Genomic DNA, 14,241 nt, shown 5'->3' on the forward strand with positions numbered 1-14,241 from the left:
AGAGTGGAAGTTATTAAAACCGCGTGTGGGGACTAAATGTGGAATGGGATGTTAAAAAAATCACATACAAATCTTATGGTCAGGTGTCCACAAACTTTTATCATTATATGTTCCAGGCAGGTTCTTTGACAAGTTAACTAAACAGAAATGTTATTACAGCCTACTGTCCACCACAGCACACAGATCCAACTATTTATGCCTACATGCTAATTTAGCTATGCTACTATATTTTAAAATGTAAAGCTTTACTAAAGCAAATAGAAACAAACCAACAGAATGAAACAGAATATATAATAATATTTAACTAACAAAATAAAATAAAAAAAGTATTATAATTAATAATAATAATTAACTAGGAAAAATGGAAACGATAACACAGATGGTCTGTCTGTTTAAATTTTTTTGGTTCATGCTGATAATATACAGTAAATAAATAAATAAATAAATAAATAAATAAAGATAGATGGGTATACATGTTGACAGCATTTTGTGTTATTTATTACTGCAGAAAATACAATTTATTTATTAATGTATTGTATTTTCTGCAGTAATAAATAACACAAAATGCTATGGATTCTTTAGCAATTTTCATTCATGTGCAAAACAAATCGTATTTCCGTTAAGGAGCAAATAGCCACAGGGACTGCACTAACTCTAGTTTCTTTTTTATACCCCTGGCATTGTTTTGTGTGATTTCAAGTTTAATAATAATAATAATAAAAAAAAACATGAGCCAGAAACTAAACAAACTTGTGGTCCGCCACTTAATACGTTCCTGAACTTTTTAACTATGTTCCTCATGTAAAAAGGATTGCAATACCGAAAACCTGTATCGAAGTATTTTGGTACGAATACGTGTAACCTTACACCCCCTACCAAACAGGGATGTACAATATGCTTAGAATGAACCAGTCACATTCAGAAATAATTATCAAACGACTTTCATCGGAAACCTGAATAAAAATCAGCAGTTTCTGTAGGATTTGCTTCATATCTTCTAGGTTTCATCTGACTTCTGAAATTGTGGTCCAGATCTTACAGAGCAAGCATGGTATCTCAGTTGTTAAAAGCTGTCAGTCAGGACAGGGGTATAAACAATTTCTGAAGCATCAGAAGTGCCATGAAATATTGTTAATGTAACTCATTAACATTTAATGAAACCATAGCAACACAGTGATATCATCAAAAACAAGATGTCCCTTAAAGTGAGTATAAGGACAGATAAAAAACTTACCAGGAGATCTAGAGAGACAAGAATATCTGTGTTGTGGTCCAAAAGCTATTATACTTTAATTCTAATCCACCAGGAGTTTTGTACAAAAAACAAACAAACACATAACTAAAAATACACCAGACCTAAACTGTAGCATGGTGATGGAAGCAATATGATTTCGAGCTGCTTTTCTTTAACCAGAACTGGGTCTTTTACAGGGTGTGTAGACTTTTTATACCCACTTTATGTTGTACATGGCTTGCAAAATAACTTTGATCATGTTAATTATTGTCTGATGTGGATAATAATTATAAATTATTCAAAAATGGAAAAAAATGGAAAAAAAAAACAAAACAACAACAACATTAATAATAATAATAATAATAATAATAATAATAATAATAATAATAGTAATACTAATAAGGGGTTGCCACAGCCTACATCTGGTTGCCAAGGGCAATTAAGATACTATTATTATAGTATTCCTTTAGCAACTAGATTGCAAAGACTACATCAATAAATCTAATGCTATTTAACCTTTGCCTGCTTTGCCTTAAAACAAAAACTGCACATTGCCATTATCCGATATTCCTTTACTATGCATCTGAGCTGTCAGACTTCTGAACGTGAAGGTAATGGTGTGAAAGCTGCACACTCGATGTACTGTCATGCCCAAATCTCATAACACAGTTCTCTCGAGACGTCCTGCCATTGTTTCCTGGAATCGCAATTAATCTTTTTTTACACTCAACTCCCTAAACATTTGCTAAAGACCACCTGACATGGCTGCTCTGATTACCGAGCGTTTTCCTTGCAACGTATAGAATCATGGAAGGTCATGCGGTAAATAGACTCAGTCTGTCATGAAACGGCACCTCGCAGACGTCTGCATTGACATAACCATAACAGCGGTTAAGATGCTGCTCGTCTTACATCTTTTCCTCTGAAGGTTTAGCAACACATTATGATGTTTTATTGCAGCACAGCTACATCCTTAACTATAGTTATAAATATCGCAGTCAAATTGACTTCCTTCAGCGCAGCTAAACTGGGCTTAGATGCTACATTGGGGGTTTCAGATATAACACTGTAATCTTATAACACCTGGAGGCATCGTCATGCTCAAGACTGATTACAATAAATCATATGGTGGGTTTTTAAAACTTTTTTCTTTTGGTGCTTGTTTTGACTTATATTATATATATATGGAACTGAATGCAGTTACAGTCCCCCTTCACTTTCCAAATCATGTATATAATAAGTGATAATATAAATGCATTGGGTGTTATGATAGAGACTGTGAAGTTGCGTTTCTTCTTTTTGTTTTCTTCATTAAAATGTTTTATTTATTTTATTACTATTGCAATGAAACCTCGTTAATTCTGACCATTGAACAAGGCCAGGAAACAAAGGCAGGCATGTGTATGGTGGCCACCGGTAAAGCAAGCTCAGTATGAAATTTTGCATGTTGCTGCACCCCAAAGTTTAAGTAGGATGAACTCCTGTGAATTTGTTTCACATAAAGAACATTGACTGATAGAAGATCGATACAGGATGAGCTTTTCAGAAAATGCAAGATATAACAAGACACACATTAGAGTGGTGTTGCAGCATCCAGTTTTATACAGCACAGCCTTTTTAATCAATTAAAAGTGTTTGTGTATATATATATTTTCGCAGCGTGTATCAGAAAATATTTTTTTTCCGAAAAGTTTGGTGTGACTGTCGTTTTAGAGTAAGCACAGGTTAGTTTCTGTTGTACAGCTTACATTATGCTCAATTAGCAGTATGTAGCATGTTGTGAGTCAGAATCCTGGATGTTTAATTGTTTAATAGATGATTATTGGTTTGAAACAAAAGGAGGCCATGTGGAATCCAGTGGCACTTTAACATTAGAACCCAATGCGAAATACTCTTTGAATCATGGATATAGATATTCCACTTGTGATTTCTTTGGCAGCATGGTGTGCAATTCTGGTAATTATGCATGCTTCTAGTGTGATGTAATTGTAGATTGAAAGCAGTGGTTCATTTCAGGTGTGATTGCTAGTTTGGAATTTGAAACCAAAACACTGTTTTTTAATACATGTTCCCAAGTTTTACACATTTGCAGGATTCATTGTCACATCCTTTTGCCAATGACGTTGAATAGGATTTTTCTTTAGGAATTTTTTATTTTTCTGTTCTACAGCTTACTAACCTGGGAATTGTTTTACTGCTTTGGAGGGCCACTATGAATATCGCATTTTGCTTATATTATGCAAAATGAATCAATATCATGGTTGAATGGCTGATGTCAAATTAATATAAATAACGTGTCTTGGTATACAACATTTTACAAAAATTTTTTATTTATTTTTTTATTTGTTTATTTATTTTTGTAGTATTAGTCATCATTTGGTTCACTGCCACACCTGGTACAGCCCATGGATGGTATTATAACATACTCATCAGTGGATCAGGGACTAAGCATCTACAGATCTACAGTATTTGTTCAATTATTTTTCCACCAATGATCATTAAAAAGTTTATTTTGGGCTTGAACCAGGCGTTTTAAAAAGTACACAACTGTTTAACCTGAACTGTTTCTCATGTACACATACTTTTGTACCTCAAGAAAAAAGTTCCAGCATTTTGTAATTCAAAAGTGAAAAAAAAGAGAAAATTGCTTTTGAAGATTTCATTGCAGAGGTGGCGCAGGAGCCTCGCCGACATGTTTCACAGCTGGTATCTGATTGCGACCCGAATTGATTCGGTTTAGGCCAGTTTCTCTGCAGCATGCAGCTATCCAACAACTTGAACTTTTGTGTTTAAGGTCACACTTACAGTAGCTAGAGAGATTTCAGACATTAGACCAACTGTTTTACCCCAACAAAAATGATAAAATTGTGTAAACATACAGTACAGACCAAAAGTTTGGACACACCTTCTCATTCAAAGAGTTTTCTTTATTTTCATGACTATGAAAATTGTAGATCCACACTGAAGGCATCAAAACTATGAATTAACACATGTGGAATTATATATGGAATTATATACATAACAAAAAAGTGTGAAACAACTGAAAAATGTCATATTCTAGGTTCTTCAAAGTAGCCACCTTTTGCTTTGATTACTGCTTTGCACACTCTTGGCATTCTCTTGATGAGCTTCAAGAGGTAGTCACCTGAAATGGTCTTCCAACAGTCTTGAAGGAGTTCCCCGAGAGATGCTTGGCACTTGTTGGCCCTTTTGCCTTCACTCTGCGGTCCAGCTCACCCCTAAACCATCTCGATTGGGTTCAGGTCCGGTGACTGTGGAGGCCAGGTCATCTGGCGCAGCACCCCATCACTCTCCTTCTTGGTCAAATAGCCCTTGATGCCTTCAGTGTGACTCTACAATTTTCATAGTCATGAAAATAAAGAAAACTCTTTGAATGGGAAGGTGTGTCCAAACTTTACTTTTGGTCTGTACTGTATATATATATATATATATATATATATATATATATATATATATATATATATATATATATATATATATATATATATATATATATATATATATACAGTGAGGAAAATAAGTATTTGAACACCCTGCTATTTTGCAAGTTCTCCCACTTAGAAATCATGAAGGGGTCTGAAATTGTCATCGCACGTGCATGTCCACTGTGAGAGACATAATCTAAAAAAAAAAATTCCAGAAATCACAATGTATGATTTTTTAACTATTTATTTGTATGATACAGCTGCAAATAAGTATTTGAACACCTGAGAAAGTCAATGTTAATATTTGGTACAGTAGCCTTTGTTTGCAATTACAGAGGTCAAACGTTTCCTGTAGTTTTTCACCAGGTTTGCACACACTGCAGGAGGGATTTTGGCCCACTCTTCCACACAGATCTTCTCCAGATCAGTCTGTCGCTGAGAAACACGGAGTTTGAGCTCCCTCCAAAGATTCTCTATTGGGTTTAGGTCTGGAGACTGGCTAGGCCACGCCAGAACCTTGATATGCTTCTTACAGAGCCACTCCTTGGTTATCCTGGCTGTGTGCTTCGGGTCATTGTCATGTTGGAAGACCCAGCCTCAACCCATCTTCAATGCTCTAACTGAGGGAAGGAGGTTGTTCACCAAAATCTCGCAATACATGGCCCCGGTCATCCTCTCCTTAATACAGTGCAGTCGCCCTGTCCCATGTGCAGAAAAATACCCCCAAAGCATGATGCTACCACCCCCATGCTTCACAGTAGGGATGGTGTTCTTGGGATGGTACTCATCATTCTTCTTCCTACAAACACGTTTAGTGGAATTGTGACCAATTTTGGTCTCATCTGACCACATGACTTTCTCCAATGACTCCTCTGGATCATCCAAATGGTCATTGGCAAACTTAAGCCGTGCCTCGACATGTGCTGGTTTAAGCAGGGGAACCTTCCATGCCATGCATGATTTTAAACCATGACGTCTTAGTGTATTACCAACAGTAACCTTGGAAATGGTGGTCCCAGCTCTTTTCAGGTCATTGACCAGCTCCTCCCGTGTAGTTCTGGGCTGATTTCTCACCTTCCTTAGGGTCATTGAGACCCCACGAGGTGAGATCCTGCATGGAGCCCCAGTCTGAGGGAGATTGGCAGTCATGTTTAGGTTCTTCCATTTTCTAATGATTGCTCCAACAGTGGACCTTTTTCCACCAAGCTGCTTGGCAATTTCCCCGTAGCCCTTTCCAGCCTTGTGGAGGTGTACAATTTTGTCTCTAGTGTCTTTGGACAGCTCTTTGGTCTTGGCCATGTTAGTAGTTGGATTCTTACTGATTGTATGGGGTGGACAGGTGTCTTTATGCAGCTAACGACCTCAAACAGGTGCATCTAATTTAGGATAATAAATGTAGTGGAGGTGGACATTTTAAAGGCAGACTAACAGGTCTTTGAGGGTCAGAATTCTAGCTGATAGACAGGTGTTCAAATACTTATTTGCAGCTGTATCATACAAATAAATAGTTTAAAAATCATATATTGTGATTTCTGGATTTTTTTTTTTAGATTATGTCTCTCACAGTGGACATGCAGCTACGATGACCATTTCAGACCCCTCCATGATTTCTAAGTGGGAGAACTTGCAAAATAGCAGGGTGTTCAAATACTTATTTTTCCCACTGTATATATATATATATATATGTAGCTGGCTTTGTGCACAGGGGGGATTGTCATGATGGAGCAGCTTCTGGTCTCCTAGTTTAAGTGAAGTGAAAATGTAATGCTAAACCATCTAAAGACATTTAAGATTGTGTGTATCTTACAGTTTGGGGAAGAACCACATATGGCTGTCCCAATACTTTTTGTCATTAAGTGCACCAATCAGCCTGTGCCTGTTGATTGCTGATATTCTTACAAGATGTTTTTGTCTTTACATTTACATTCATTTATGCAAACAAGGCTTTTAATTAAATATGCATGACTTGCAGTGTAATGTGTTTTGACTGTAGTTAATGAGGTTAAAAAGGATTGGAAAGGAAACTGACATGTATATCATGTCATAATGACACACTAATTGACGTACATGTACAACCGATCCGCCATAACACCATAACAACCACTGTACATGCAGTAAAAGTGTTCCATTAAAGGAACAATATCGTGAATGGGAAACAGAGATCAGGCAATCAGCGGACACCAGTATCAGGGAAATCAAAAACACAGAAACAAGGAGACGGAATAGGGTTCGAGAACAACAACAATGTTGTTATACAAAATAAACATGACTCTGTAAATGCAAGTGGTAACACACTGAGCAATTCTTTGCACTTGAACAACGACACATAGGAGTTTAAATACTTAACGGGCAAACAAAAGCCAGGTGTGAGTGTTTAGAAAACATGAGGGACACAAGCAATGAAAGGGCATGGGTTGAATCAAGACTAGAATCAAGACAAAAAGCAAAACTCTTGACCGTAATGTATATTTGTGAATGCAGATCTTGGCATGAGAATGGGAGATTCCTGAAGTACATTACATTATACTTGATGCTGTATTAACACTGTGCATTTGCTTTTTATTTATTTATTTTGTTTTTAGATATGAAATTCGGGACACTCACCTGGTAGAGGAGAGCGTTCTGGAGACCCTGAGAGTCAAGGCTGATTTCCTGACCTTCAAACCGCGTCCCTTTAACATGCGGGAGTTCTACGATCGAACGGGCCACGACATCAAGGAGATGCTGCTGTCCTGCTACTACCGTGGGGAAAAATGCAGCGCAGAGGACTTTAAAGTGGTAAGTCGACATGTCTCCTATGCTTCTCTACTCTTCGCTCGGCCTCTGCTCACGTGCATTTAAGACCTTTAAGGAGATCGTTTTACCTACAGGAATCTTATTGATCAGTTGTACAGATAATGCAATAAGGACGATGCACTTAGAGTTGGTTTGTGGGTTAGGTGTTGACACATGCTGATGTTACATGTGTTATGTGTAATGTTACCTCATGATAATTGCCCAACCTTACACAATGATCGATTTGCTTTTTGTATTGCGTTTGCCGTGAGCGCACATGAAGTTGCTGGTGAACAGACCGCTCCCAGAGCAGTGCAGATCATTTCTACATGATTGTGAATACGTTCTGCTATACAGTACAAATATTAGTCTGGTCAAGTGGGCAAAAGTTCTGCATATGAACCTGAGCCTCTGGAGGCAGCACCATATTTTCATCACATTTTAAGCATGGCTGTACGTGTTCACTATCTCGAGTTTATTCAGGGATCTTTCTTCATTTTTGTTCGAGCCAGACCTAGAAGCAGACTTGTTTAATTTGCATTTGTGATGAATTAAAACTCCACTGCTGTAGCTTTATCGGGTGCTGGAGTACACACTCGAGAGCTGAGAGAATAAGTGATATTAGATGAGTTTTTAGTGGGACGTGAGTAATTAAAACTCAAGCCTTCAAGCTTTACTGTGTTTGAAAGTTAAAAAGCCATTGAACTTTTGGAATTTAGGCTTTTAATAATGGAATCTTTAGTATATGGTGTCACAACTGGAGTGGAACATACCCCACTGTCATTGATCTAAGCATTATCCAGCAATGAGTGTGTGTATATATTCATACATACATATACACACACACACACACACACACACACACATGCATGGTTTGAGATCTGCGATTGCAATTACAGCAAGCCCTGTATTGAGATGGTAAAAAAAAGTGTCATAAAAACTGAGTGTGAGTTGTCAAGTCGGATATGGATAGATTTATTCTTTCGTGCGAATTTTTACACAAGAAACAGGATATTCACAAAAACATGGAAGTCGGAAAAAGGCATTTGGAGACTACTCATGCTTATGAGACTGCATATTTTTTGACACACAAAAATACTTACTAATGTAAAGCTCAACTCATCAACATGAAATTAGCTGTGATATACATCTGCCAAAAATCCTAAAATGGCAGTAGACTTAGCTTTTTATTATTTATTTTACAATTAAACAATTTTTCATTGTTTATTTCAAATCAAAATATCTCCTTCCAATTTTTGATCTTTTCCCTGATTGCTCATCTCACGCACCCAACCGTTTCTGCTTCCTACAAGTTTTGTGATTGTCACTAAATGCAAATAAGCTGCCTCAGAAACAAGGGTACAAAATAAATCAGCCTTTCTGTAACTTTTGCAAATCTGGGTGTCATGTAATGCGAGCATTAACGATAGCAGAGGCGGATGCAAGTGAAGTATGAGACTGTTTTATTTAAATCCAGGCAGACAAATTCAAAATAAAATCCAACATCAAGAACTTAATTCAGGTATGGATCAGGTGAACATCAAACAATGTGAATGAGGCAACACAAGAGTGGGAAAAAAACAAAAACGTGAGCAAAACCCGGCTGTGTATGCATTACTTCACAGAGACATAGTGGAAACCAAGGGGTATAATACAAACACAGAGTTGTCAATAGCAGTGAGTTGGAAAAATGTGACCACATCGGCAATGACGAGACAGGGGTGGCAATGAACACAAGAAATAGAATGCAGAAGTGCACTCATGTTCCAAGCTAGCTTGCTTTCCTTTTGAGGGGATAATCTCTGACATCTGGCAGAAAATTTCTGTTTGGTTTGCAAACATTTACACAAAACAAATGTGGCCCATTAAGGGTACGTCAGCTTTAACAACTGCTAGCTTTTTGCAGCATGACAACACAGATTGGATGTAACAATTGTAATTTTTTTAACCTTTACTACACCAATACTTAAGATACATGAAAAGACACTGGAAAGACATGGGAAATGGCAGTTCACTGAAGAGAAAAGGAAAAACAACATGAAAAACATGTCTGTAAATCTGGCAGGAGTTATTTCTTCTTTTGCATTGAATTGTAAGTGAACTTTGACTATTCAAACCTTGATCTGTGTTCTTACTCAAGGAAATAGTCTTGTCTACCTACACATGGTCTTGTGTTGTCTTCTTTGTCAATTATTCATTTCATGGGGTTTAAAAGCTTGATTTATAAAAATAAATAAATAAATAAAATGCTAATTGAGCTTCTTGCTTTCTTGGGGTGGTGTCTTCAAGGTACTTTATTGTTCTTTTACCCTGCAGAGTAATGCACATCCTGGCACGTCTGTACTTTTAAAGCCTTGATAAGCTCCAAAAGATAATCAAAAGTACAAAAAAAATGTATATCATATTCACATTTCCAGGCGAAGGACAAAATTAATGGATTAAAGATGCTTCCTTGAGGGTATCTCTCTGACAAGGAAATATGCACTTGTACATATTTATAAGGTATTTTCATGGGTATTTTGGGGATTATTCTTATCCAAAGTCCTGCTCCTAGTATTGTGTGTGCCGTTAATTTGCGCCGCTTTCACACCTGCTTTATTATTTTGGTACTGAAAGGTCAGGTGTTGTCACACTGTTATAGAAATAAGACCACACAGTCCTTTCTCAATCTTACACCTATTGTTGTTACTATCTCTCTCTCCCTCTCTCTCTCTCTCTCTCTCTCTCTCTCTCTCTCTCTCTCTCTCTCTCTCTCTCTCTCTCTCTCCTTTTTTTTTCTCTGTCCTTTTATTGTCCTTGTGTGGGTATAACACTCACCATTTCATGCCTCCCCATTGAAGTGTGCTATGTGAGAATGTGTGGAGATTGCACGTGTCGTTGTGCGTTATGCTGATGTTCCTGCAGGTTTGTGCTGATGGCAGACGGGAGGCTAACAGCTCAGCAGAGATCATTAATGACGTGTAAAATGTGGCTCTGCACTTCCCATAAAAACACAGACTCCGCTCACATTTACGTGACACTTGAGCACACACATACATACATGAGCACACAGCTTACACACACAGCATTTGTCTGAACATGTGCAGTATATGCTAAAAAATTACATGACATTTTATATATTTAGCTTATATATGAGCCATGCCGCAATGAAAGAAGGTGGTCTGGACTGAAGAATCACGTTTTCTTTTATACAGTTCCACCTGGAACACCTACCTAAACATGGTCATAATCAAACACACTCCTTCAGGGCGAGGACTTTCTAAACGTGGTGGCCTATTGCCTATAGGACAATACTCCATGCATATTCACACTGCCACAATTGTTCAGAAATGGTTTGGAGAACATGACAAAGGGTGTTGCCTTGGCTCTCAACACCACTGATTTTAGTTTGATTGAGTATCTGAGTGATGTGCTGGATTAACAAGTCCAATCCATTCAGACCCAAACTCACAACATAGACTTTAAAGATCTACTGCTTCCATCTACAGACACTTTGATTTAATGTACCTATCAAACTACTGTATTTCTTTTTATTATCCTGTTACTAAAGCACACCAGGTCTGTGAGAGTTAGTTAAAAGTGAGCTATACAGGCAAAAGTATTACATACACATCTCATAGCTTGTGTTGTTCAAAGTTAATCAATCGGCAGACTTTTGATCCTGAACGAAATGCATTCAATACAGGATGCAGTGCAGGCTTACAGCTGAAAGTTGAGGGCTATGCTGAAGAAGCCTGGCAGCACTGTGTACCTTCAGCTCCGAGGCAGCCCACATAGTGTGCACATTTGCTGCTTGCTTTCCAGCTCCCGTTTGATCAATAGAAGATAGAAAGACCCTTGTTGGCTTTTAACGTTTCACTGTGAGAAACACTGGCAGTGTGTGGGAGCAGTACAGTGGGTGATGGATGTTAGTGAGACCCGGTGATGGATATGTGATTGAGTGTGGGGGTGTGTTATGACAGATTGCATTATAGCCTGAAACTATGATCCATATGCATAGTCTCGCTTTCTCAAGTCAACTTTTTATTTCATTTAGAAATTTCCGAATCCAATGTCAGCGAGGTTCATTTATCAGCCTTTTAGTACAGTTGTGCATGTTTAGTAGGTCACACGAAGAATTCCAGCAGATTTGCATTTAGAGATGCCTACAAAACTCCATAAAAGGCGATGTTCACACTGAGAGCACATAATGACTACATTATACAACTTAAAGTTCTGCTTTAGACATGCACACATTATCTCCTTTTTGCCATTGCTTTTGTTCTTATTAAAAGACTAGTCCTATTTGTCTTAATTAATGGATTTCTTTTAAATTTGGTTTCTTTTAAGTCTGGGTTGCACAGAATCGGCATTTAATGTATGTCTGTAACAAAAGAAAAGAAAAAGCTATATAGACCTGGCAGCATTATCTGTGTACATTTGAAAGTTGATTAGGTTCACTTGATTAAGTATTTTTGTACGTAATGTTGTACAGGAGCTCTGAGGAAGTCTTATTAGATAGTGTTCATCTGAACTAGCTCGGTTTTTATAAGTGTGACATTTCTGGTTTCAAGGCTTTTGCATCTGATTTACAGATGAATTGGATAAAAAAAAAAAGTGTTCCATAGTCCTTTCTGTGCTTTTTTCCCTTCTCCTTATAGAAATTTGCCTGATCAGATCATTTTTTAGACAGTTGGATGGCACGGAGCTGAGACTCTCTTCGGCTGGCTTTAGATGTTTCGTTGTGACTGATGCGATTGCTTTTGGCAGACAATTCATTTAAAAGGGTTCAGCATCTCTCAAAGATCAAACCATGACAAATCTCTTGAGACCATTTGATTCAGCTTTTCTTTCAAGACAAAAACCCACTAGGTTGTTTCTAACAAAGAAAAGAGATAGGTTTCCAGATATATTGTCTCCCTTTATGTTTGGCGACTTTCTCACAGGGTATTTTCAGTAAATCCCAGGTTGCAAAGCACATAAAAGACATTGGAAAACCAGAAGTTTTTTTTTTTAGTTAGTTACAGGTTTCCTCTCAAATAAATAGATGGATCTTATATTATGAAGGCAACCCTTGTGGATTTTTGGAGGTAATCTATTTTCTTGCCAAGATATTTTTCATACATTTGCTTTGATCTACCCAGTTTTTATTTATTTAGGATTATATCAACAGAAGGCTTGCATAATATTGGACCTTATTTATCAGAGTAGATCTTAATGCCCAGAATGGCTTTTATACATCTGTGTCTGATTATTGAAACTGGAGTCTGAACAATATAGATTCAAATAACCATTTTACAACCACAGCAAAGCATCCCAGAACAAACAACATGGCAACCCTTGGGGAAAATCCACATCACTGGTCACACTCATGCTTTCAAATCACTAACTCAATTCATTGCAGACTCTGTCAATCTCAGTTTCTTTTGCATCAGAATTGGACATGAATTTTAGTACACATTAGACAAAGTATCCTACGTCCAAGCATTTCAAGTCAGAAGACAAAGTCATGTTAAACTGGTTCCATGAACATGGCGCTGTGTTCAGTGCACTCTCCAGCCACCCATTTCCGATCAAGAGTGGATGAATAGTAAATAGTATATACTGTATATAAATAGTAAAACATTCTGTTTGTGTAAAACACAAAGTTAGCAGAGAAAAAGGATGTTTTGAGTACACAACCTTAATCTGCTGTGTAGGACGTGAAACCTCTAGATAAACTATTTATATTCACAAAAAATAATCCATAAAAAAGCCCTGCAACCGTAGTTATTTGAACTCTATTTTTAGCTTCTTCTTTTTTTTATTCATATTACAAGACATACAGGTCAGATTTAACTGCAGACAGATTTAATTAAAACTTTATCATAAATATAAATGAACCAAGATCCCATTCTCAGCCCACAGCTGGGGCAGCTCAGAGGTGATTCCATGGTCCTGTGAGGTTCTCACTAAGGAGGGGTTGGATAGATCAAATCATCAATTATATAAACTAGTCATCATTAAAAAACAAAAACATTATATTGCTAAAAATTGAAATTACATTTAGTGCAGTTCTACTTGTCTGGGTGAGTTTACACTTGGCATTAACATGCGATCAAGCAGATCCAATCAAGCAGATCATAATCAGTCAATCAGGACACGGCATGTTTACACTTGGCAACATCAACTGACTTCTCTATCTGGATAACCGATCGGATCTGTTTTTCCTGCACAATATTTAAATAAGCATGCAGAAGATGGCCCCGGTGCAGAGTCGACCCGAAGTGGTGGGTTTTCTTTTGAAAACCATTTTACAAATTGCGCAAAATGAGGATGATGATGAGGCTGCAGTTAGTATTAAGGTGCAAAGATTCTGTTGTGGTAACGGTAAAAAGCATGTTGATCTGAGAACGGCGTTTGCTGCGGCGGGAAAAAAATATGCGTTATTTATAGAGAAAGAGTTTTTCTGCAGCTTTCAGGTGTGCAGGCACACTTACTACTATATTTGCAATGTAATCCGCCCTCGATTATACCGCAAGACTACACATAGACTGTATGTGCAGCGGTAGAGGGGCGGGTTTTTCTGTGACGTTGAGCTGCAAATGCAGATGCGATGGCTGGATTGCGTTTACGTTCCACCAAGATCTGATCGCAAATGTGTCCTTGACTACCTCTTGACCAGGACATGCTGATCAGATAACATTCCGATTAGAAGCATGTTTACACTTGTCTTTTCAATGTGTATGTAGGAAACAGCCGTATACAGGTCGCATGTTAATGCCAAGTGGAAACGCGTTCAAGTGTAGAGGCTATTCAAGAGGATTC

General features: G+C 37.6%; 1 protein-coding gene across 1 annotated transcript in view; it reads left to right on the forward strand.

Annotated features, from left to right (window-relative positions):
- The window catches only part of asic1b (acid-sensing (proton-gated) ion channel 1b), a 348,288-nt gene that overhangs the window by 42,587 nt on the left and 291,460 nt on the right, over nt 1-14,241 (forward strand). Inside the window, exon 2 of the mRNA XM_083534482.1 lies at nt 7,263-7,458. Within this exon, the coding sequence (XP_083390608.1) occupies nt 7,263-7,458 (196 nt within the window). The remainder of the gene's footprint in view (nt 1-7,262; nt 7,459-14,241) is intronic.

This window comes from Silurus aristotelis, assembly GCF_946808225.1.
Source record: "Silurus aristotelis genome assembly, chromosome: 28".
NCBI classification, from domain to species: Eukaryota; Metazoa; Chordata; class Actinopteri; order Siluriformes; family Siluridae; genus Silurus; species Silurus aristotelis.